This window comes from Balaenoptera physalus (genome assembly GCF_965194825.1).
Source record: "Balaenoptera physalus genome assembly, chromosome: 6".
Lineage (NCBI taxonomy): Eukaryota > Metazoa > Chordata > Mammalia > Artiodactyla > Balaenopteridae > Balaenoptera > Balaenoptera physalus.
This window is the reverse complement of record NC_138885.1, coordinates 87,295,238-87,321,677: the sequence shown is the minus strand read 5'-3', so window position 1 is coordinate 87,321,677 and position 26,440 is coordinate 87,295,238. Positions and strand designations below refer to the sequence as shown.

General features: G+C 35.9%; 1 protein-coding gene across 7 annotated transcripts in view; it reads left to right on the top strand.

Moving 5' to 3' along the window:
* HECW2 (HECT, C2 and WW domain containing E3 ubiquitin protein ligase 2) overlaps nt 1-26,440 on the top strand; it is a 415,090-nt gene that overhangs the window by 327,766 nt on the left and 60,884 nt on the right. For 6 of the 7 annotated variants that reach the window (XM_082466948.1, XM_082466947.1, XM_082466946.1 and 3 more), the window contains 2 exons: nt 16,258-16,341; nt 22,331-22,440. In XM_082466948.1, coding sequence (XP_082323074.1) covers nt 16,258-16,341; nt 22,331-22,440 — 194 coding nt within the window. Of the gene's footprint in view, nt 1-13,958; nt 16,237-16,257; nt 16,342-22,330; nt 22,441-26,440 lie in introns of those variants that run through there. The other variant, XM_082466952.1, reaches the window with a different exon arrangement.

Sequence of the window (26,440 nt, the reverse complement as noted above, 5' to 3'; positions counted from 1 at the left end):
AGAAAATTGAAATCGTATCAAGTATCTTTTCCGACCACAACGCTATGAGACTAGGTATCAATTACAGGAAAAAATCTGTAAGAAATACAAACACATGGAGGCTAAACAACACACTACTTAATAACCAAGAGATCACTGAAGAAATCAAAGGGGAAGTCAAAAAATACCTAGAAACAAATGACAATGAAAACACAACGACCCAAAACCTATGGGATGCAGCAAAAGCAGTTCTAAGAGGGAAGTCTATAGCTATACAAGCCTACCTTAAGAAACAAGAAACATCTCAGATAAACAACCTAACCTTACACCTAAAGCAATTAGAGAAAGAACAAAAAAAACCCTAAAGTTAGCAGAAGGAAAGGAATCATAAAGATCAGATCTGAAATAAATGAAAAAGAAATGAAGGAAATGATAGCAAAGATCAATAAAACTAAAAGCTGGTTCTTTGAAAAGATAAAACTGATAAACCATTAGCCAGACTTATCAAGAAAAAAAGGGAGAAGACAAATCAATAGAATTAGAAATGAAAAAGGAGAAGTAACAACTGACACTGCAGAAATACAAAGGATCATTAGAGATTACTACAAGCAACTATATGCCAATAAAATGGGCAACCTGGAAGAAATGGACAAATTCTTAGATATGCAGAACCTTCCAAGACTGAACCAGGAAGAAATAGAAAATATGAACAGACCAATCACAAGCACTGAAATTGAAGCTGTGATTAAAAATCTTCCAACAAACAAAAGCCCAGGACCAGATGGCTTCACAGGTGAATTCTATCAAACATTTAGAGAAGAGCTAACACCTGTCCTTCTCAAACTCTTGCAAAATATAGCAGAGGGAGGAACACTCTCAAACTCATTCTACGAGGCCACCATCACTCTGATACCAAAACAAGACAAAGATGTCACAAAGAAAGAAAACTACAGGCCAATATCACTGATGAATTTGGTGCAAAAATCCTCAACAAAATACTAGCAAACAGAATCCAACAGCACACTAAAAGGATCATACATTATGATCAAGTGGGGTTTATCCCAGGAATGCAAGGATTCTTCAATATACGCAAATCAATCAACGTGATAAACCATATTAACATATTGAAGGAGAAAAACCATATGATCATCTCAATAGATGCAGAAAAAGCTTTTGACAAATTTCAACACCAATTTATGATAAAAACCCTCCAGAAAGTAGGCATAGAGGGAACTTTCCTCAACATAGTAAAGGCCGTATATGACAAACCCACAGCCAACACCATCCTCAATGGTGAAAAACTGAAACCATTTCCACTAAGATCAGGAACAAGACAAGGTTGCCCACTCTCACCACTATTATTCAACATAGTTTTGGAAGTTTTAGCCACAGCAATCAGAGAAGAAAAAGAAATAAAAGGAATCCAAATCGGAAAAGAAGAATTAAAGCTGTCACTGTTTACAGATGACATGATACTATACATAGAGAATCCTAAAAATGCTACCAGAAAACTACTAGAGCTAATCAATGAATTTGGTAAAGTTTCAGGATACAAAATTAATGCACAGAAATCTCTTGCATTCCTATACACTAATGATGAAAAATCTGAAAGTGAAATTAAGAAAACACTCCCATTTACCACTGCAACAAAAAGAATAAAATATCTAGGAATAAACCTACCTAAGGAGACAAAAGACCTGTATGCAGAAAATTATAAGATACTGATGAAAGAAATTAAAGATGATACAAATAGATGGAGAGCTATACCATGTTCTTGGATTGGAAGAATCAACATTGTGAAAATAACTCTACTACCCAAAGCAATCTACACATTCAATGCAATCCCTATCAAACTACCACTGGCATTTTTCACAGCACTAGAACAAAAAATTTCACAATTTGTATGGAAACACAAAAGACCCCAAATAGCCAAAGCAATCTTGAGAAAGAAAAACGGAGCTGGAGGAACCAGGCTCCCTGGCTATACTACAGACTCTACTACAAAGCTACAGTAATCAAGACAGTATGGTACTGACACAAAAACAGAAATATAGATCAATGGAACAGGATAGAAAGCCCAGAGATAAACCCACACACATATGGTCACCTTATTTTTGTTAAAGGAGGCAAGACTATACAATGGAGAAAAGACAGCCTCTTCAATAAGTGGTGCTGGGAGAACTGGACAGCTACATGTAAAAGAATGAAATTAGAACACTCCCTAACACCATACACAAAAATAAACTCAAAATGGATTAAAGATCTAAATGTAAGGCCAGACGCCATCAAACTCTTAGAGGAAAACATAGGAAGAACACTCTCACATAAATCACAGCAAGATCCTTTTTGACCCACCTCCTACAGAAATGGAAATAAAAACAAAAATAAACAAATGGGACCTAATGAAGCTTAAAAGCTTTTGCACAGCAAAGGAAACCATAAACAAGATGAAAAGACAACCCTCAGAATGGGAGAAAATATTTGCAAATGAAGCAACTGACAACGGATTAATCTCCAAAACATACAAGCAACTCATGCAGCTTAATATCAAAAAAACAAACAACCCAATCCAAAAATGGGCAGAGAACCTAAATAGACATTTCTCCAAAGAATATATACAGATTGCCAACAAACACATGAAAGGATGCTCAACATCATTAATCATTAGAGAAATGCAAATCGAAGGTACAATGAGATATCATCTCACACCGGTTAGAATGGCCATCATCAAAAAATCTGCAAACAATAAATGCTGGAGAGGGTGTGGAGAAAAGGGAACCTTCTTGCACTGTTGGTGGGAATGTAAATTGATACAGCCACTATGGAGAACAGTATGGAGGTTCCTTAAAAAACTACAAATAGAACTACCATACGACCCAGCAATCCCACTACTGGGCATATACCCGAAGAAAACCGTAATTCAAAAAGAGTCATGTTAAAAAAAAAAAAAAAAGAGTCATGTACCAAAATGTTCATTGCAGCCCTGTTTACAATAGCCAGGACATGGAGGCAACCTAAGTGTCCATCAACAGATGAATGGATAAAGAAGATGTGGCACATATATACAATGGAATATTACTCAGCCATAAAAAAGAATGAAACTGAGTTATTTGTAGTGAGGTGGATGGACCTAGAGAGTGTCATACAGACTGAAGTAAGTCAGAAGGAGAAAAACAAATACCATATGCTAACACGTATATATGGAATCTAAAAAGAAAAAAAGAACCTAGGGGCAAGACGGGAATAAAGATGCAGACCTACTAGAGAATGGACTTGAGGACACGGGGAGGGGGAAGGGTAAGCTGGGACAAAGTGAGAGAGTGGCATGAACATATACACACTAGCAAATGTAAAATAGATAGCTAGTGGGAAGCAGCCACATAGCACAGGGAGATCAGCTCGGTGCTTTGTGACCACCTAGAGGGGTGGGATAGGGAGGGTGGGAGGGAGGGAGATGCAAGAAGGAAGAGATATGGGGACATATGTATAACTGATTCACTTTGTTATAAAGCAGAAACTGACACACCATTGTAAAGCAATTATACTCTAATAAAGATGTTAAAAAAAAAAAAAAAACCTCACCGTATAATTCCAGTGGCCCATCCAGGTGTCATTACCCCTGGTCTAGACATTAATTTGATCATTAATTATGTAATGTATCAAGTTGTCCCTCCTATTATTTTGGTTTTGTGACTTTTGTGATTTAATTTGAGTTTTCAAGTCCTTATGCTTAATTTTCCAATTAGGTTATAAGCTCCTTGCAAGTAGGGATATCATCCAACTCATCATTGTTTCTCCTTCCTTACTGCTGAAATATCTAAAATAGCACTTTGCATATATAGTAAATGTAGGTATATGTCGATATGAAATATGAAATGTAGGTATATGTTTATATGAAATTTAAATTACCAGATATCCTTCTTATGATGTTCTTAGTCTCTCATATCTTTAAAGTCATCATTACTTTCTAAAGTTTCTAAAGGCTAAAACTACACATAATTTCAAGTATGATAGTACAAACATTGCTTATACAGAACTCCTGGTTTCACATAGTTAACATCTAACTCAGGTTTCAGTGTTTTCCCCAACTTGATAAGCATGCTGTTCTCAGTCAGAAAAAATTATAAAAATTATATAAGCTGTAATTTTTTATATTTGTATATTATAGCATCTACTCAGCAACTCATGGTCCTCTAGAGAGTCTTCTGTAAAAATAACATTGCAGAAATGAGCCCCTCAGTTCTCTAATGAGAGATCTTAGAGGTTCTGGGCTGAAAAGCAAAACAAACAAACATACAAACAAAATCCCTCCTCTTTAGCAAAGCACAAAATAAGGAGAACTCTATTTTCTCTCTTTGTTACCAACGTCAGCCCCAACCCTTCCTCCCCCCACGTCTAGTCAATATCTGTTCCTCTGAAAGAACCGTGCTGCAGCAAAAAAGAGCAAGAAAAAGGGAACTCAAGAAGTTTTCTACTTTTGCTCTGCACCTCCACATTATTATTAATTTAACATATCTTCAGATCTCTTTCATCAGAGAAATAAGATGATATAATCTACCTGAACAAGGCATCTAACATCATTATTCTTTAATGACTTAAGAGATCCTTAACCGATCCTAAAGAGGAAAAAGCTGCAGGCAGGCCCCTTTGGTAGCTTCCAGTTTTGTTTTTGTTTTCCTTTCTGCTTTTTAGTCTTAAAAGGCTCTAATCTCCTAAAGATTGTTGAAGATTTTTATTTTTTAATGACACTCGGGGTCCTCAGTTAAGTACAATCTCACATGGCAGTCTATTGCTAAGATATTATTTGATAGGTTTTAAAATAAGTTTCCATCTTATTTCAAAACTTATTTATAAATTTCCTTTTACTCTTTCTATAACTATAGAATTTGACCATAGAAAGCATGAGCGGTCATGACAAGTAGAAAGAAGCAGGAACTTACATCAATGAGATAATACTGTTCCTCTTACACAGAGTGTGTGTCACAGTGCGCTTTTAGTCTGAAAAGCTGTTGATAGTTAAGCATTTTGCTTATTATAACAACATAATGGGGAAGTTTGTACATCTAAAGGAACACCCTGTTTCATATAGTTAAAAACTGCATTGTAAGGAGCATTCCCACAAATGAAGGGGTGGGGAACTCGCTGGGGTTCTTCAATCTCATATTTCAGTGATACATTTGATAAAGAGATTTATGCATGGAATGGAGCCACTGATTGTGTGTCAAAGCTAACTGTGGACCTATATTCATATCCCGAGCTCTGTGTACACTGTTCCTCAGTGTTACAGTGGCTGTTACAGTGTTACAGTGGCTGTTCCGTGGTACAGCCACTTAAAGGAAATATCCCTTCTTATGTTCTCCATAACATAATGAGGAAATAAGCATCAGCCCTTGGGAGATTCAAGTAGGTACACCTCTGTGCTTTGTGATTTTCTTGTTTTGCTTGCGATTCCTTGCTATCCAGAGGACAGCAAACAGTTTGTTTAGTTTGTATCCATATACAGCTTTCTCCTCCTTGAGACCCGCCTTGTGTATCTTTTCCTGTAGAATGGCTATGGTTTTTCATGCATTGGGATGTGGCTTTTGCTTTCAACTGCTGTTTTCAAATCACCACTTCCTCTGACTTCATCTATCAAGCAAATGTGCATGCTACCAAGTTGTCCTCTTTTTTTTTTTTTTTTTAATCTCAGAAGAGGTTTGCTCAGAAAACTCAACATCCAGAAGTCAGTACCACCTCCATCAAATGGATCGAGTCCCATTGGATTACTATATCCTACTCTTGGTTCTCAGTGAAAGACAGTAATCCTACTAAAAAGCTTTATAACATTAAAATAAAATGCTCTAATATTTTATCCAAAGACAAATGTATTCATTTAAAAAACTGTATTCATTTAAAAAACAACCTTTTAAGCATATTTTATAGATGAATGTAATGCATACAAATTGAATAAACTTTTTGGTGTACAACATTGTATTATGAACGAGGAGCTAAGTACCATGAAACTGAATTGAGTTGAGAATTCCCCTTTTGTGTGACTATTGGATTCAACCAGTAAATCTACTCCCTACTAGTCCAGCTTTCCTCAGACATCAGTGATAATTATTTTGGGCTCTAGGTCAATTCCTCCTTGAGTGCTTCCTAAAAAAATTTCCTTCCCATGAGGATGTAATCTATGATACTTTTTTTTTCTCTTCTGGATAAATTGGGCTATTTCCTATTTTATGTCACTGGTAAATCAATAACTTGGAAGTCAAGAAATTCTGAGCTACAAAAGGCAAATGAATACGTCTCCCAGGGTTCACCAGAATAGAAGCAAACGCAGACTCTGACCTTTTATTTCTTCCCATAATCCTATTTTTTTTTAAATTTTTATTTATTTATTTATATTTATTTTTGACTGTGTTGGGTCTTTGTTTCTGTGCGAGGGCCCTCTCTAGTTGTGTCAAGCGGGGGCCACTCTTCATCACAGTGCGCGGGCCTCTCACTATCGTGGCCTCTCTTGTTGCGGAGCACAGGCTCCAGACGCGCAGGCTCAGTAATTGTGGCTCACGGGCCTAGTTGCTCCGCAGCATGTGGGATCTTGCCAGACCAGGGCTCGAACCCATGTCCCCTGCATTGGCAGGCAGATTCTCAACCACTGCGCCACCAGGGAAGCCCCATAATCCTATTTTAAGAGCCCTAGAATTTTTTTATTGCTCAAATTATACTCTTAATTTTGTTTTCATTTTAAAAATAGTGCATGCCATTGTGAAATTATCAAGCATTTATTTTATGAAATAAAAAGTTAAAGTTCCCAAAAGCTGGCTTTCATAAAACAAATCCCAGTGTTCAAAATTTCTAACCTATTTCTTGTCCAGTTTTCTAACAGATGAGTTTTTCTGTGTTTACTATTGGGCTGGAAGTATTAATCTCAGTTAACATCTGATCTACTTGGTCAAAATAGCATAAATTTCCCTTTGCCAATCCTTATGCATTTTCCTGTTATGGCCTGCCTAGCTCTGTCTCATCGTCTTCTCCTAATTTGTTTACTGTTCTCTCAGATGTCTGGAACCGACATGACAAACTTTCCTGTTTATGTAACAGGAAAACTGCATTGAAACTATTATTTTCCTATGAAAAATTTGCATAAGCATAATTACTGAATTTTTTTAAACACCTGATTAAAATAATTTATTGACGCCACATAGTGTTATTTGGAGAGTTCTGGTCTGTCTCCCAACTGGGAGACCAGCATTAATAATGACACTTAGAAAGTAGTAGAATATAGATCTTAAGAGTTCAGGTTTGGGGTCAAACAGACCTGGTTTGAATTCTGGCTCTGCAGTTTACTCACCAGACTTTGAATGAGGCATTTAACCCCTCCAAGTCTTAGTTTCCTCATCTGTAAAGTGGGTATAGGAATTTCTAACTTGAGCAGTGTCCTTTTGAAGATTAAATGTGATCATGTATTTACAGCCCCTCGTACGACGTAAGCAATAGAAAGCATACAACAAATTTAAAGTAATATTGTATTAGTAATCTGTCCTTCACTTCTTTATTGTATCACAAGGACTCAGTTTAAAGTAATTTACCCCTAAATTTACTGATTCTCAATACCATTATCCCTAAGACTGATCATATGCATAGATGGCATCATGTGATTCTATGGACATAGTTAAAATACAGGAAGGGTATCTTGAGTTCCATGATTAACTTCTGTGTAGGAAGGTTTTCTAGTGTTGTGCTTATACTGTGTCCTATGGGAAGCTTTGTTCTAAAATTTTTTACATGTATGTGATGAAACCAGCCTTGACTGCTCCCTGCCTGCACGGAGGACTGAGCCTTCTGGCTCAAGGTTCAGTACAAATTACTGAGGGCCAAACATCATGGCAAAGTCATTGACATAACATTTTAGAAGCCATCCAAAGTTGAGTTAAAACATCTTCTCAAGCAATAATCTTCTCGTAGATCTAATGAGAGGTTTGAGATATTGCTACCTAGGACAGTAAGGAACACAGATTCTTAGTCCCTGATATCTATTCTACGGCTTCTGCAGAAGAAATAATTGCTGCTTATGTTTTATGTGAATGGATATGCCAAGATGTAGTAGTGTATAGGCTTTTGACATGTACATCCTGTAAATGTCTAGTTTTCACATTTTCCATGTGTGGAATCTTGTAACTATTAATTTTTAAATAACTATACAGTCAATCACTTAAGATAAAATAGGCCCAAAAGAAAAACCCTCATAGCTAAGATAAGTTTAGATTCTCTTAAAGTATTACACCCAGGTATTTGTTAAACCACTTTCCCATAAATAAAGTTCCTTGGTATAACTTTTCAAGATTTCCCAAATTACGAATATGTTCATCCACTGGATATTCATCCGAAGCCTTGTATTTTCTGGCTAACAAATGATTCAATCAGGGTTTTCAAACCATTTTCTTACATGAAGAATAACCATGTTTTAGGTATGTCTGTTCCACTATTGATTTTTGCTATATTCTGTTGCATTTATCAAGAAAAGAGTTCAGCAAAATGTCATCCTTCTTCAGTAGCTCATCATATGTGGACTCTGTGTGGACCAAAGAAAAATATCAGTACGGATTCCAGCCTCAATGCTTTTCCCAAACTCAAGAGAATAATAAGCCATTTCTAAAATCATGGAGAACAATGCATTACCATTATTTGTGATAGCACAAAATGGTTTTCAATGAAATATGATTTTTACATATATATTTAAATTTCTAAGTGATTAGTAAATCAGAAGCATTTCTTACAAAGCAAACAAAATACACATCCCCTCTATGTTAATAATGTATTTTTTTTTTTCTTTCTTGTCTTTCGCAGTGGGTTTAAATAGTTATGGAAACTGTCTTCAGAAAAATTTACTTGGCTAAAGTTAAAATCTCCTTATTTCATGCACATTGTCCTACATACAAATGGGTACGTCCCATTGAATAAGTCATTACTCTCTGTTCCTTGAGGGTACATTTTACAGAGAACATTCTTGCAGACCCATCAGGGTGCCATTATACCAAAAGTCAGGTATCTTATGTGTCTGAATTTTATAGCTTACAGTAGAAATGGCATAATATTACCATCTGTGCTTAAAATGTTTAAAAACATCTCGTATTTTTCTACCATATGTTTTCTTACACACTTTATTCCAAGTCAAGTACAAGCTACATGAAGTCAAGGTATGTAACTTACTCATCTTTTTTTAATCCTCATGGGACCTCACATCTTACATTGAATAAAGTGGGTGTTTGAGAAATATTTGGTAAATAAATCAATTTCATAGCAATATATTTGGGACTTAATGATAGCACCTAAAACTATTTATCGCAAAGGGCAAGTAACTACATTTCCAGTACACAAAATCACATATATAAAGAATCCATCTTTTTAATACAACAATTTATATATCTTTGTATATCCCAGTATGTTATTTTAGATCTCAGGAAATGATAGCATAACAATTATTTATTTTGAAAACTTGGCTAAAATTCTCTAGCACATAGCATTATTTTGAGTATTGAGATGAAATTTTGAATACTGTTCTCAACTTTTTAAATTACATTGGGATTTTGATGGGGATTTTTTTTTAAGTTACTTTGGATACGATTAGAATATTTAGTTTTCCATTTTTTATTCTACAACTACAGTTTTTTTCATGTGTTCAACCCCTTCATTTCCTACAATAAAATTTTCTTATTTATTTATTTAGGAACTGAATGTTTCTTGTCTAGGTTTTCCCAAAGTATTTTATGTTTTTGTTTCTGTTGTGGGTGGACTTTTTGTTTTTAGTTTTCTAAACAATAACTGCCAAATCTAGAAAACTACTAGTTTTTGTAGTACTATTTTCCAAAAATTGGTGCCTGAAGTTCTTTTTTCCCTTACCTTGACGTTTTATATCACTGTTGAAAAAATACTGCCTTATCCTTGTCTATCCCTTTACACGCTCTTTAACTGACTTGTCCGTTCTAATGTCTTATATTATAACCAATTGGGGTTTTTTGTTTTTTATATATATATTGATTTTAAAATAAAATATATTCATATATAACATAGTTTCAATTCCTGAATATATTTTCAGTTAAAACACTTGTTATCAAATACATAATAAATTATTATAGTTCATAAGAAAATATAAACCACCAGTTATGCATTCTAGTATACCCTAGATAGTAATTCTTCAGAATAATGATGGGCTTACAGTGCAAGCTGTTAGAATGCCTTAGGTAAGGTGTCTTATAACCACATGTTTTTTTGTATAATAACTAAATTCCTTTTTTAGAGTCCAAAATGGTTTTGCTTTACATAGAATTTTGCTTTACTGAGAATAATGTTTCCCATTATCCACTGAATTATGAGAACTGTAAACCCTTCATATGTATTATCTCTTTGGTACTCACAGCATTATTTCAATTTTATGGAGAGGTCAGGGTCTTATCTACTACATGTCATAGAAGTACTCAATAGATATTTGTGGAATTAACCAAGGTAAATAGCATGGTTAAAATAACTTGCCAACAACAGAAACAAAAAAAGGAGTATATGACTAGACATCTTATTTTGCTGTATTTTCAGTAGATGATTCTGTCTACTGAAAAAGTAATAAATAATTATGAGGCATATCTTATAATATACTCAATATCTTAAAATGATTGAGTGCTACTATATAATAGTTCTGTGCTAAACATTTTATTTGCATTTGTTCATTAAATCCTGTCCACCAACCTATGAGGCAGATAGTATAACTATACTTACTTCAAGATGAGGAAACGAGCAGAGAGAGAGTTAAGTAACTCTCTGAATTCTTAGTGCAGAGTTGATTTATATCCATTTACAACAAATATTGCCTCTACATATATGGCTAATTGATGTCACTTCTATGCGTCCATAAGAATCACGAGATAATAATGGACCTGTATCTCCAAACCTAACCTGTATAATGAGAAGTAGAAAGAAAAGTTGACCTTTCTACTGCCTGGCTCTTACCCTTCGAGTCAGACCATGCCCTGTGACTGTAGTCAGAAATATGAATGATCATTACTAATTTTCCTTTCTTTGCGTTACACCATCAGAGAAGTCATGGGGATTTCTCTAAAATTGCCCTAAGGCAGTTTTTAACAACATATATATTTTTGAAGGTTTGCTAAACTGTATCTACAGGAACCATGTGTGTGCAGAGTCTACAATCCAGTGAGTGTTGTGGTTTAGAGTCATTGCTGCTTCTGATTGTTTTTGATCACGTGCCCTACTTTAATTTCACCAAAATGTTGGTTGGTTTCAATGAGGGTATTTTCTGTGGGAATTCCGGTCTTGAGACTATGTTCCTTATCCTCAGATGATCTTCTGCTTGAGTTGATCTTCTGGGGTGATTCTATGCATTGGAGGAAGTGGTTACCAAGGTCTGAAGGCCATGGGCATCTGAGAGACAGCAATAGCCAGCGACGTTTTCCTGAGGTTGTCACTATGTGTACAGTCTAGCATCTGTATAAATCTCTTAGTTATAACAGCTGTGTTTTCTTATTAAGAGGTTGCCTTTACCTGTCTTTGCGCTTCCTACAGTGGGTTCTGTTTTAGTAAATAATCTAATGTTAGCTTTCTGATTCTCTTTTCTCCACCACAACAAAAAATGCTATAAATATAAGTTTATTCCAAATACTGAGTTGGACACAGGGAAATTTGTTAGGAGCCAAATCTGTTTTGGTGTTAACTGATCATGTGCCTGGTTTGATTTTACTGAGCACTTCTTGTGTGCACAGCATAGAGCTAGGTTCTTGGAGGCACAAAGATAAAGGGGGAAGGGCTTTTGCCCTCCAGAATCTCACAGTTCAAAAGGAACTGAAGTTATAACTGAGTGGCCGTGTGAGAAAGTGCGGTGGAGGAAATGCTGGAATGTGCTGTACAGGGCACAGTGAGAAACATGCCCATGCAGAGACGGTCAAATGATAAAATGTTGTTTGAATATAATCTTAATTCTCATTATAAACCACTAAAATTGAATAGAATTTCTTCATTACGGTGATGGCAGTAAAGAAAGAAATTAGAGGACTGCCACGGATTCCTTCTAACTCTATAAATTTATAAAATAAACTTGAATAAATATATTAATGTAACTTTCAAATGTCCCTCTAATCAGAGTCATATGAATCATCAACAACATTTCTCAAACTTGTTATGTTTATTTCAGACACTGGGTGGACTCATGGAATTTTTTTAGGAGCCAAATCTGTTATTTTCCATCCTAAAAGGAAAAGAAGCATTGCAGATCTACAATGGTGATTTCAACCACTTTTATTTTAATGAAACTTAAATGTGTACAAATATAAAATATGCATAAACTTCTTATCCTTACAGCTTTTATAAGCTATAAAACCAGAAGAAATATAAATTAAGTAAAAACTAAAAAAATAACATTTGAATTCATGATATCGTGAGAAGGTTTTGTTTCTCAGAAGCCAGATCACCAATGTTGAGACCAGTGTCAGTGGAAAGATACATTTGTGCGTTTGGTTTCACTTGTGTTATGACTTGATTCTTTTGATTTTGCATCTAAGGGTATATCGTGCATCTGTGGCATTATTGTGGTCATCAATTTTCTTTCTTAACAAATAGCTTATTTTTATCTATGTGAAGAGCCAGTTCATTTAATGGTGCACCCCCAAGTACAATACTGAAGAAAAATATATCATTAAACGTACCCTGTGATGATTCTACCGCCACTTTTCTACTTCTAAACTATATTAAAACTTTTGTTCTTAGAATAAACCATAACATCTTTTTTGCTTTATTTAGCATAAATGCATAATTCACTTCTTAAGTCCATTTATTTTGTTTTCCCTTTAACCTATGGCAATTTATACATACATTACCTTGTCTCACTTCATCATGATCATTTAATTTGCAAATTAATACTTCCAAAGAAAAGTTTTGTCTTTTTAAATGGTGAAAGAATTGCATGTGAGTAGCAGACAGGGACTGTTACCATATTTAACATCAAGGCCCTGCTCATCAACACCCTGAACGTTAGCCTCTGATCACTTGGCAACAAGTGTTTTGTAAATGCAAACATGGGAGGTGAAGTCACTTAGTAATGTTGAGTCATGAATGTCGTCTAGATTGTCCAAAATAGCTTACCTCATGTTAGCAGTTTTGATCATCAAAGTAAAAACACAGCATTTTAAAATTCTCCCAGAACTCAAGATTATGTCTGTAGATTTCTAGTAGGCAATGATGCCAGTTTAAGAAATACCGGCCTGTAGAATATTGGGCAAGGACCTGATAACCGAGGAGTGGTTCCCGTTTTTTCCCCTTCAGGAAAGATTGGTGACATTTCTGAGGATAGCTACTGACTTATTTTTCTTCCTCAGCCTTGATCTGCTTTCTTGACAGTCAATAAACCAATGCCTTCTTTGTTTCTACGTGAAATAACTTTATGAAGGACTTATTAGAAGAAGAGTGGGTATAAGGCCTAAACAGAGCTCAGTTAAGTGAATGGAATAATTTAAATATTTTCGTGTCATACTGGAATTGCCCATGGACTGTCTCTCTTCCACTGCACCATGAACTCTTTGAGAAAGGGGCTGTGTCTTACACCCAGTTGGATTCCCAGTATGTGGTACCATGCCCAGCACACAGTAGGCTCTCAGAAAATGTTTGCTGAATGAACGCATATTAATATAATAAAGTCCTTAGTGGTGTGATGTACATCAGATAATATGCTCCAGTGTCTTGTTCCGGAAGCACATGACCCATTACTTGCCATTGTGATAAATTAGCTGGGCCCATAGAGAACTAGTCTCAGCCTGCCTCTGGTGTGTTCTGGCCCAAAGAATCAGACCAGTTGCCTTCACTGCCTCATTAGGTAATATCTGGAAAATGATGAAAAGTTTCCCAATTGGCATGTTTACTCTGGTGTCTTTCCCTTTCCTTCCCTCACCCTGTCATCCTTCTGACTCAGGAAGCTATGATCTGTTCCTTATTCACAGGCTATCACAGGATACATACAAGCCATAGTCTGGAGCATGCTATCTCTTTGATCACTCAACCCCTTCTGTGTGGTTCCAGTTAAAGGAGTGGAGGACAGTGCTCAGCCCGTTTCTTTTCTCGTTGTGTTCGGTTTGCCTCGTTCGTTGCGGTGATAGACTAAGGAGATAAACTGTGTATTTATTGGAGACAGCTTTTGATTCTTCAAGATCAAAGCATATTGTTTTTTGGTTTTCTTTTTAAGGAATTCCTTTATTTTTATTGTTTATTTATTTATTTATGGCTGTGTTGGGTCTTCGTTTCTGTGCGAGGGCTTTCTCTAGTTGCGGCAAGCGGGGGCCACTCTTCATCGCGGTGCGCGGGCCTCTCACTGTCGCGGCCTCTCTTGTTGCGGAGCACAGGCTCCAGACGCGCAGGCTCAGTAGTTGTGGCTCACGGGCCTAGTTGCTCCGCGGCATGTGGGATCCTCCCAGACCAGGGCTCGAACCCGTGTCCCCTGCATTGGCAGGAGGATTCTTAACCACTGCGCCACCAGGGAAGCCCCCAAAGCATATTGTTACTGACCCTTATAAGAGTACTTCTTTGGTCAAGTTCATTTTTTTCTCCAAGATAACTTTTCTCTAATTTAGCTTTCTTTAAACTAACTTTTACGTCTCTTATCAAAAAACCATTTACCAGATAATGGGCCTTGGTTTCCGTCATGTGCTTCAGACATATGATTGTAACACTCGAGGAAAAATGTTCTGCTTGATTTGAGACTTCAGACTGAAATAACCTTAAGCAGAGAGGAGAGGCTGGACTTTCTCTTCTGAATAGTTTCTTTATATATATGTCTGCCATTCATCTATATGTATAGCTATATCTGTATCTGTATCTATATTGCCAGTAGCTAGCTACTATATAATATATAATATAGCTATAATATAAAATTTCATATTATAAAATTAGATCATATAAAAATTATATAAAACATATAATATTGCTACTGGCAATAAAGGACCAAAAAGAAAAGTTGATAATATCAAATATTTGGTGCATCGTATGCTAACAGGTTATGTAAAATGGATCTAGGCAGAAGAAGCCTAGGACTAAACTCTGTTTATCATTTCCAGTAAGCTGTGTGGCTAAGAACGTATCAGTTGACTTTTCTGTACATTAGGGAATTTTTCATCTCAACAATTAAACCTTGCCTTTCACCTCATTACTTTCAAGCCTGCATGCAATTGAATTAGAATTTGAAATTTGGGAATATAAAATTCATTAGAGCTTTGTGTAAATATCAAATAGGAAAACAAGATGCTCTATGGAAAAGAACTAAATCTAAATACTTACACCAGAGATTGATATTTTGTTTCATAGTATACAGGAATCAGAATATATTGTCATTAGCACTTAGAGTAAAATTGTATACTTGTGTTGGCCCCTATGTTCCTATCAAATGTAATGCTTTCAGTACCATAGTTTATGTTCTTATTTTTTGTCCTCATCTTATCAAAATTGATATGGTGTGCTTTGAAATGGCATGATGTAAATGAGGGGAAGCAACCAGGAAAAATTTTTACTGAATTTATATTCACACAAAGAATTGAAACTAGCAAAACGATGACTTATCAAACAAACAAAAACTGGTGTTATCACATATAACTATAATAAAATAATGGTCCAGATAACTCACATCGTTGTGTTTGGTGTGTGTATGTATATGTACATTTGCACAAGTATACGCACAATCTATTTCACCAACTGTAGTAACTGAAAATGGTTTACGTTTCAGTTATTTGAGAGGGCCATATGCTTTTATATTGAATATATAATTTATAGATACTACCTGCTTCCAAGTAGGAATGTACTCATTACACATAATGTAGAGGTATATCCTGAGGAAAATAAATGAATATCCCTACACACTCCCTTTTTGGAATAAGAGAGAATCAGCCTGAATGGTCCAGACTGTTGCTTAGATTCAAGCCCACAACAAGGCTTTAACTCAAAGCAGAAACTGAGTTTTATTGGTTGGATGGTGCTGCTACCCACAGTAGTATTTAGGCAGCAAAAGGTGAAAGCAATAAAATAATTTTTTTGGCATTGTTAGAACTGGGTGATGTTCATGCTTGCGAGGTCCTCCTTGAAGGCAAGGACCACGTTTTTCTTGGATGTGTATTCCTAGGGCACAGTAGCTGCCATATAATAGTCCCCCCAGAAATGTTGTGACCATTGTTTAAAAAAAAATGGTGCCTAAAGTACTGAGTTATGTCCCAAAAGTCTACTGCACATATTTGAGCTGTTTCTTTGCTTGAATAGGGAGAAGATCCAATTTATCCGAACTGAAGGGACCCCAGGATTGGTGCGTCTTTCAAGTGATGCCGACCTTGTTATGTTGCTGAGGTACGTAACCGCTTCTTGAAGTGGGAAGTCTCCTATCGTCAGACATCGTGGAGCATTTTAGAAAATAACGTGCCAATATTGGCAGCCTATATTCTTAAAGACTCGTGGAATACTCATGTTGAAGTTATACCTGCTGATTTAGTGATAATTCATTTCAGATTTCATTTCTTATCACTGGAATCAGTTTGATTTTGTTCTCACCCTGCTGGCAAAGGAGGTGGTATTGGAGAACGGAAAGTCTGTAGAGGCCGATGAGTAGAATGTCCCATCACAGAATGGAGCAGGAGGTTATACCTGGCTTCCCTCATCAGAGTAGAAGAGAGGTTGTACTTATATTTTCATCCCAAATTTTTTTCTCAAAAGCTGTTTTGTCCCTGTTTGCTGATTTGACGTTATCTATTTACTTTATGGTTTTGAGAATTTAAGATGGGAAATCAGATAAGAAAGTTGAAATTTGGTCACTGGTACTCACTGCCAACTTGATAGACCTTCCTAATACTGACCAATTATATTTTCTTTTCTGATGGTTAGGTGAGCTTTAGTTTTAAACTTTAGAGTAGCTTAGAATGGCAAGCTTTCAAGAGGCTTTTTCATTTTTGATATTATCTCTCCAATGTAGGAGATCAGAGTAAAATAATGCCTTGCTGTACCTAGTGACTGGGGCTCCTACTACTATAACCTCCATAGGCTTAAAGGGAAGTCATGCTTGGCCATATCAGCAATGTTTTATTTATCTCAAAGTGTTAATAGTCTCATTCATATTATTCATGATAATCTTAACTCTAACCATTTCTACTGCGTGCCCGATAGTTGCCATATTTGTAAAACTAAAGCCAAAAAGTTATTTTCTTTTACTCTGTGGTTGGAGCATAATTCAAAGGGATATAATCACTTTCCATAGATATTTCACTTCATTTTATCCTGAACAAGTTGTATTGGTGGTTGGGCGTCACTTCTCAGCCCAGGTGGTGACCCTCAACTTGTGGTGTTCTGGCAGTTCTGAAAGCAGGATGTAGCATGCTAGATACTCATGAAGACTCTTGGGCAATTAATATGGAGTATGATGTTTCTACCATAGTTTGGTTGTTGATAAAGTAGTAACATTTATTACAAAATTCTGGCTGGGATAGGACTCTTTTGGTTCATTCTAGAAGTCTGTGTTTTTTTATTTAAAGAATTCTACTTTTGGAGTTAGTAAAAACGAAAATGATTGCAAAACAGAAATCATGATTATTGTTCACCTGTCCTTAGTTAAATAATCTTTAGATAGTATAGTCCTAAATATTTTGAGTTAAAATATAGTTTATAATATTTGTACAGTGTTAAACACCACAGTTGGCATGAATTTCTATATGTTATGTGGTTGAATTTTAAAATATTTGAAAACTGATTTATATATAAAGAGCAAGGCTACATTTTTGCCCTTTTGGGAAAATAAGCATGTTTTCTGAAGTTGAGCCTTTGGAGAAGTGTGAGAAATTTACTTACATATAGTAGCTTTATAATTATTACATAAAAATGACAAATGATGTTATTTAATTCTAGACTTTTACTTCATTTGGATGAGCAAATAGTTGTACGCTGTGACACAATATATTACATGTGCATGCTTAATAAATAATATTTAATGATTATTGAAACATTTTGGGATATTCTCAGCTCTTTATTTTTTATTTTACTTTGGAGTTTGAGTCATTTGAATCAGTAACTATAAACTCAGGCAGTGGACTTGCTGGATATGTAGATGGAGTCTCTGTTTCTGTTTTTATACTTCTCTTTCTTTCTTTTTTCTATTTAAAAATATTTATTTTCTTGGGTGAATTTTGTAGTATGTGAATTACATTTTAATAAAAATATTTTTACTAAAGTATAATTGATTTACAATGCTATATTTATTTTAGGTGTACAACATAATGATTCAATGTTTTTATAGATTATAGTCCACTTAAAGTTATTATAAAAATATTGGCTATATTTCCTGTGCTGTACATTATATCCTTGTATCTTATTTAATTTTTACTTATATACATTGTCTATTTCTTAAAAAGGAAAGTCACTCCTGGTACAAATGGACTTGAATATCAGCAAGCTGCAATGTAGAAATGATATAGCTCTAGGAAATTATTCATTTTAAAATAAACCCATGTAAGGTTATTTTCCAATACAGCTATTACAAAACTCAAGAATTTTAAAATAACTTTGTTGTATTTGTTATTGGTTATTCTATTTCATGTATTCTGTCACTAACTCAACTAATGTAAGAAGTGTGCCTTTAACAGAGCTTATATAGGAAATGATTGATAAATTTGGCTACATTAGGATTCTTAATTTTATGTAATGAAAGACACCACATATAAAAGCATAAAAAAGGCAACAAACTAGAAGAATATATTCACAACACATAAAACAAAGATATCATGAATACATAAAGCATGCCTTTAAATCAATTTGAAAGAAAATAACCCAGAAGAAAAATGGATAAAGAATATAAAAAGGCATTTCAAAGGAATTGAAACATGAATAGCCAATAAACTCATGGAAAGATGCTAGTAATCATAAAATGCAATTTCAAATATTGAGATACTATTTCATACTATTAAATTTGAAAAAATCAAAAAGTCTGGTAATACCAAGTGAGAAGTAGGAACTCCATATTTTCTGGACTCAGTGGATTGCAATTTCTACAACCTCTTTGGAGGACAATTTGACAATATCTTGTACAGTTAAAAAGACATATACACTATGAGTGAGCAACGCTGCTTTTAGCTATCATGGAGCTCAATATCAGAAAAACAAACAATTCAATTAAAAATTGGGCAGAAGATCTAAATAGACATTTCACCAGAGAAGACATACAGATGGCCAAGAGGCATATGAAAAGATGCTCAACATCACTAATTATTAGAGAAATACAAATCAGAACTACAATGAGCTATCACCTCACACCAGTCAGAATGCCCATTATCAAAAAATCTAGAAACAATAAATGCTGGAGAGGGTGTGGTGAAAAAGGAACCCTCCTGCACTGTTGGTGGGAATGTAAATTGATACAACCACTATGGAGAACAGTATGGAGGTTCCTTAAAAAACTAAAAATAGAACTAACATATGACCCAGCAATCCCACTACTGGGCATATACCCTGAGAAAACCATAATTCAAAAAGAGACATGTACCACAGTGTTCATTACAACACTGTTTACAATAGCCAGGACATGGAAGCAACCTAAGTGTCCATCGACAGATGAATGGATAAAGAAGGTATGGCACATATATACAATGGAATATTACTCAGCCATAAAAGGAAATGAAACTGAGTTATTTGCAGTGAGGTGGATGGACCTAGAGTCTGTCATACAGAGTGAAATAAGTCAGAAGGAGAAAAACAAATACCATATGCTAACATATATATATGGAATCTAAAAAAAAAAAAAAAAGGTACTGATGAACCTAGTGGCAGGGCAGGAATAAAGATGTAGACATAGAGAGTGGACTTAGGGACACGGTAAGGGAGGGGGAAGCTGGGGTGAAGTGAGAATAGCATCAACATCTACCGAATGTAAAATAGTTAACTACTGGGAAGCAGCAGCATAGCACAGGGAGATCAGCTCAGTGCTTTGCGATGACATAGAGACATGGGATTAGGAGGGTGGGAGGGAGGGGATATGGGGATATATGTATGCATATGACTGATTCACTTTGTTGTACAAAAGAAACTAACAGTATTGTGAAACAATTATACTCCAATAAAGATCTATTAAAAAAAAAGATATATACACTATGACTGAGCAACTCTGCTTTTAGATATATACCATATTTACACTAAGAAGCTGTATTACATGTATACAAGGTGATACATACAGGATATTCATTGCACCATTATTGATAAAAAGCACACAGTTGGGGAAAAAGTCAATATTTGTCAAGAAAGGTATGGATAAATAAACTAGTACATTAATAGAATGGAATACTACATAGCAGGTAAAAGTAGTAAACTAGACCCTTATATATCAACACAGACAGATACCAGAAATATATTGTTGAATAAAAAAAGTTCAAGAATTCAATATACTTATAAAGTATTTTAAAAATTTTTTAGCGCATAAGGCAAAACTGTATATTGTTCGTCTGTACGTATGTTGCAAAATATCAGACTATGGAAGGATATGTTAAAGTCATGATAGAGGCACTCAAAAGGGACTTCATATACATAACATGCATACACACAGATATATAGATACATCTATATATAGATATATACACATCCCTAAGTATGCATGTGTGTTTGAAGCAAAAGTAATAGGGTTAACATGTACTAATCCTGGATGATATGTATTGAGTGTTTTTATGTTATTCGCTATCTCTCCTATATTAAATTTTTCAAGTAAAAAAATTTCTCTCTTGGTAAGAACGATTTCTGCATATTGGTTGTATTTAAAGGAAGTAAGTGTCATAGAGCAAAGGACACATGTTTAGATGTTTGAGGAGAGGGTGCTAATTCCTACTTTTCAATTAATTTAGCTATGAATTTCTAGACCTTTATGGTATCAACTGTTTATATGGCATTTTTCCTTAGCAATCAACTTAAAATTCACATTATTCCAATGGTTATTGATTTATTGAGAAAGAGAATGGACTGTTTCAGGGCTTAATTTGGTATTACAAATACAATTACTTATTGCTTCTGTTTCTAAATCTTTTGACTTTTATAGTTTAAAAGTGGGAAGATGGCTTAAAAAACTATGGTGTCTAAAAATGTTTTTGTGATAGTGGTTTATAGTGGTTTAGCAGACGTGTGCAGGTGAATGAAGAACCAGAGAAAGAATTATCAAGTTGTTATTACATTGCTGTAACCCAGGGTCCCTCAGCCTTAAAAGTATTGACATTTTGGGCTGGCTGTGTCTTTGTTGCAGGGAGCTATTCTGTGCCTTGTAAGATGTTTATCAGCATCCTGGCCTCTACCCATCAGATGCCAAAAGCACCCCTTCTCCCAGTTACGACAACCAAAAACGTCCTCAGACATTGTGTGATGTCCCCATAGAGTGTGAGGAAGGGCAAAATAGCCTCAGTGGAAAGCCAGTGCTATAACTCTTAGGAGTTCTTTCCTTAAATCTCCGCAAGACTAAACTGTTGCCACTTTTTCTCAATGTTTTTTGAAAACAAGTAGCAGGTTTCTAGATGTGACCAAGTTTGAGGGAAAGCTACTTCTACTCTTAATTTAAAAACACAAGTACTCTTACTTATGTTGTTGATTCTATTTTGTCAAGTGTTTGTATATTTGATAATCAGTAGTACATTTCTTTATCATAACAGTTAATGAAAAGTCTAGGATTCCAAGATCTCAGATCCCTGGTTACTATCTTTTAGGAGAGTATTAGAAGCAGAAATTTCAGTATGGAGGAGAAAGAAGACACTAGGTTGAATAACATCAAAATCCTCACATTTGAAAAACATTATAAAGCCAGACTAAATGAGGAAGCTTATTATTTAGCAGTTGTAATTATTTAAGAGGTGTTTTGTTTTATTTTGCTTTTAATTCTCCAATGAAATCCCGAGCTCTTTGAAGGCTGAGACCATGTTGTATGTGTCTTGGAATGAAGGTATGAACATACTTTGTGTATTTACTATGGGTCTTCAATAAACATTGTCTCTTGTGTTTGGCTCTTATTCCTAGACGTAAAAACCCAGGCTATTTTCAGATGAAACGTGCAAACTCAAACTCATTTAAAGTAACAAAATAGAAATCATGCTGTCCAAAGTTGGTAGGAAAACAGTCAAATAACCACAGGTTTCACAAAAGATGCAAGAGCCAACTGTTTTTGTCCCACGAATTACCTGCAGGAGAAAGGGGACAGGTGCTTTCTTTGGGACGTGCACTGGACCTCAGATGGAATTGGTCGGAGCAAGAGATTGACTTACTCATTGCGGAAACAAGGCATTTACCCACCTCTTTGGCTGAAGTATGCATTTTATTTCTTGTCTTTCCCCAGTTTATTTGAAGAAGAGATAATGTCATATGTGCCTCCACATGCCTTACTCCATCCCAGCTACTGTCAGTCCCCACGTGGCTCTCCTGTGTCCTCTCCCCAGAACTCGCCAGGTGAGTCCACCAGCTGCCTGCCATTTCTCTGAGGAGTGAGCCCTGAAGTCACGTGTTCTGTCCTCATAAAGGACAGTAAGGGAACACTTTGGGTACATCTGTACTGTTAGCACAGGTACATATTCTGTGGTACTTCCTGTCTCTTAAAACTGGCTTGTTTCCATGGGGATTTATTTTGACAGGAAAATAATGACATTCCAAAATAGGATATAAATGTTAGCAGTATGAAATACTCAGATGTAGAATTTACTTTTCATTATGTTATGTAGTGCTTAATATATCTTGGAAAATATTAGGGCACAAAATACTATGTTAGCTTTTTGGATTTAAAAAGTTCTAGTTAGGAGATTGATTCAAAGAATAATAAAGAGAAATCTCTATTTTCAAGAAATATTATAGAATTAGAATTAGTCAGTTTAATGGTCTTGGATAATTTTTTTCCCTTCAGTAGTTACTAATTGCATTAGATAGGAAGACCAGAGGTACGTGAGCAGGTAGAACATGCTGATAGATGAAATTAACTAAAAATTTTAAGTTTAAATTCTTTTTGAAAGGTGTATGGTGTGAATGGAGGAATGAATGGATGAATGAATAAATAGTAGATAATGCAGCTTAGCAAATGAGTTTCTTTTTAAGGAAGGTAGTCATGATGTTGACAGAACATCAGCTCTATTTATCCTTATTATAAGCCATATATTGTTCACACTGTAGCAGTTATCAGAATTTAAAACTATTTTAATAGAAATCCAAACTCCATATGTGTCACTAAAAGCTGCTCTATGTTCTCTGATATATAACACCTGTTTTCATATATTGGTATCATAGTGAAGCTACAGCCTAACTGAATACCGCAAACAGAAAAAGGTCTATTAATTTGTTCATTTAACAGAGATTTATTGAGCATCCAGCTATGATCCAAGCCCTGAATTAGACCCTGGTTCTATAAAGATGAATAATACAGTCTCTGCCTTTGAAAATTCACGGTGGGGCAGTAAGTCAACAAGTGACTCCAAAAGCTCTGTGTTTAGTCCTATAATGAAGAAATGTATGGGAACACAGATGTGGGAACAATTCTTCATTCAAGATGGGGGTGGGGTGTTTGGGGAAAGGTGAAGACAACAGGTATAAAGGGAAGCCTTGAAGAATGATGAATAGGATTTTACCAGGTGGACCAAAGGAACGAGGACATTCTAAGGAGTAGCATGAGGTAAGCCACAGAAGCATGAAAGTAGTTTAGGACAAATTAATAGATACAAGTAAAGGCAAGTTCTCAAAGCTCAGGTTGGAAAGATAGGCTAGAGTTGGTTGGCCACTGAAGCATTACTTTGTACTCCATGTGGAGCCACTGAAAATTTATAAACAGGAATATCCTGTTTTATAAAGTTCAGTTTGGTGGCCATGTGGAGGATGTATTAGAAGACGAGAGACTAAAGTTAGAGAAACCATCTGGGAGGCTGTTGCATTAACCCAGGTGACATGATAAGGGCTGGACTAACGGTGATAGAGAAAAGGGCGTTAATTCAAAGGCTATGTTGGATGTAGAGATTCTAGAACTTTAAGTCCAAGTAGGGAAGAGTTAAGGCAAATTCTAAGGTTCTCAACTCATAGACTGCTAAGACAGATGGTAACACCATTTACCAAGAAAGGAAAAAGGTTAGACTGGAGAGGAGAGGTGAAAGGAGGCTGGTTTGAGACATGTTTTGTTGAAGAATCTTTGGGCCATCCAACTGGAGATGGAAACCCAAAGACAACTGGAAACAGAGTCTTGGAGCTCAGGGGAATACAGGTGTGCTGGCGGCAGTTGAAGCCCATTGGGTAGATAGAGGAAGTAGGGAGGACAGGTCAGTGAAAAGAAGAGAAAATAGGGGATGGTGACCTGAGTAACCCCAATATTTAAGGGAGGGGCTGAGGGTACAAGTGAAAGTGAGAGAGCCAGTGGATTTTGGAAGAGAACTAGGAAAGTCTTTTCGGGGAAGCCATGTTTCAAGAAGGAAGGAGTGGCCAACAGGGCCAGGTGTTCAAAGGAGTCAAGAAGGATGAGGCCTGAGAAGAGGCCATTAGATTTGAAAATCATGAAGTTATATGTGGCCTTTGCCAAAGCAGTTTCTATGAATTAATAGGTCATGAACTGGAATGTTACCAGTTACAGGATGCTAGAAGATGTAAAGTAGAAAACAGGCATGAAAAAAATTCTCTCCATGAAATATGGAAGTGAAGCAAAATAAGGCAGTACTTAGAAGAGGAATTAAGGAAGGGGTTTTAGGATGGGGAAGTTGAGCATGTGTGTGCGGAGGTCAGATAGTGTGGGTGGAAGGAAAGTGGTTTGTTGAATGGGGCGAAGAAGCAGTGGTCAGCACAGCACAGGCCCGTGGGAAGGCAGGACACTGGAGGCAAAAGCACAGGTCAGCTCTGGAACAAAGTAGGGACACTTATTTTGATGATACAGGATGAAAAGAAAATAAGTATATGGCTCTATGGGTAAGTGTAAAGGTGTAGGGGAAAAATTAATGGAATTCACAGCTGGCCTCGGTCATTTACCAACTGTGTGTGACTTTGGGCAGTTTACTTCCTTTCCTGAATTTGAATTTCTTTCTCCTTAAAATGGGAATGATAGTAATCACCTCCCATGGTTATTTGGAGGAGAATGCCTCACCTGGTACCTAAAACATGTCAAGCATCCAATAAATGTTAGTTTATCCCTTTTTCTCTCTTTCTGGAAATCTGAGAAGTCTAATTTGTCAGTATTTGAACCACTAATAACTGATACATATGAAGCTATTTCATATTTGCAGAACTGGCTGCCTAGATATTTAATCATTCTGACTGGCCTTAATCTTAGCTAGAACCTACGAGGGGGTTTAAATGGGTTGTCCCTTCATCTCTTGCTTTGTGGCTAAAGGAATGAAGCTCTGTGGAGTATTGCTCAGTCAAAGCTCTCTTTTCCAGACCTTTTCTGTGGCCCCTCCTCCTAGAGAAAAAGGTAGATCACCAGATTCTGTCCCTTCTGAGCCCTGCAAAGGCATGTACTCTCGGTGATGGGCTGGACCCTTTTGAGGCTCTGTGAACATTCTAAATGGTGACTAAGTTTCTTCTTTTCAAGTAGCATCACAAATGTACATAAGTAACCCATGGTGGTAATAAATGCATTCTGGAAGCAGATTGAGAGTTAAACGTTTTCCAAAGACATGTCTAACCCAAATATATCTAAATTGCTAGCAGTGTTTGTGGTGGTTTTAATTTTCAGGAAGAATCATCTCCATATTCTTGGCCTACTCTATTTCAGTGGACTTTATTTGATCTTGAAATTGGGATGTACTGCCTAATATCAATGGAAGTAACTATAAGTAATGCCACATGAAACAAGGGCAGGACTAGCCTCATTTACCCTGTGGAGGAATCTTCTGTTTCTTTGAGTAAAATAGCCTCTTCTACCAGTACTCCTAAAGTTCTTATGAAAACATTTCTAACAGATTTTTTCAAGTTATCTGATCCTCCCTCTTGTGACTAGAATTTCATCCCTTTTAGTGGTATGAGAATAATATTGCAAAAATTACGACAATCGTAAATTTTAATGATCTTCTTTCAGAACACCCAGGAACCTGCTAAACTTTCCGCATTTTTCCTCATTCCAAGCCCATTTACATGTCTTTTCAAGTGCAGGAGAGAGAGGGGCTTTGGAAACTTGGCCTCGCTGCTTTTTGCAGCTGTTAGAGTGCTCACCTACGATTTGTCAAAATTTTGGAATGCGAAGGTTTGTTTTTCTAGGACCATTATAATGCCAGTCCCAACCTTAGCGATGCCAGAAGGAAAAGATCTCTCCAATTACCATATGGTTTATTATGCCAAATATAGGACCCAGAATTTTATTTAAGGACTTTTTTGTAGCTGCACATTTCTAGGAATTGAAATGCAAGAACACCTAATTTATCTAATATTGTTGGAGATGTGCTTACTTATGTGAATTTTCCACGTGACCATAGCTGTGACATTAGACATCTGA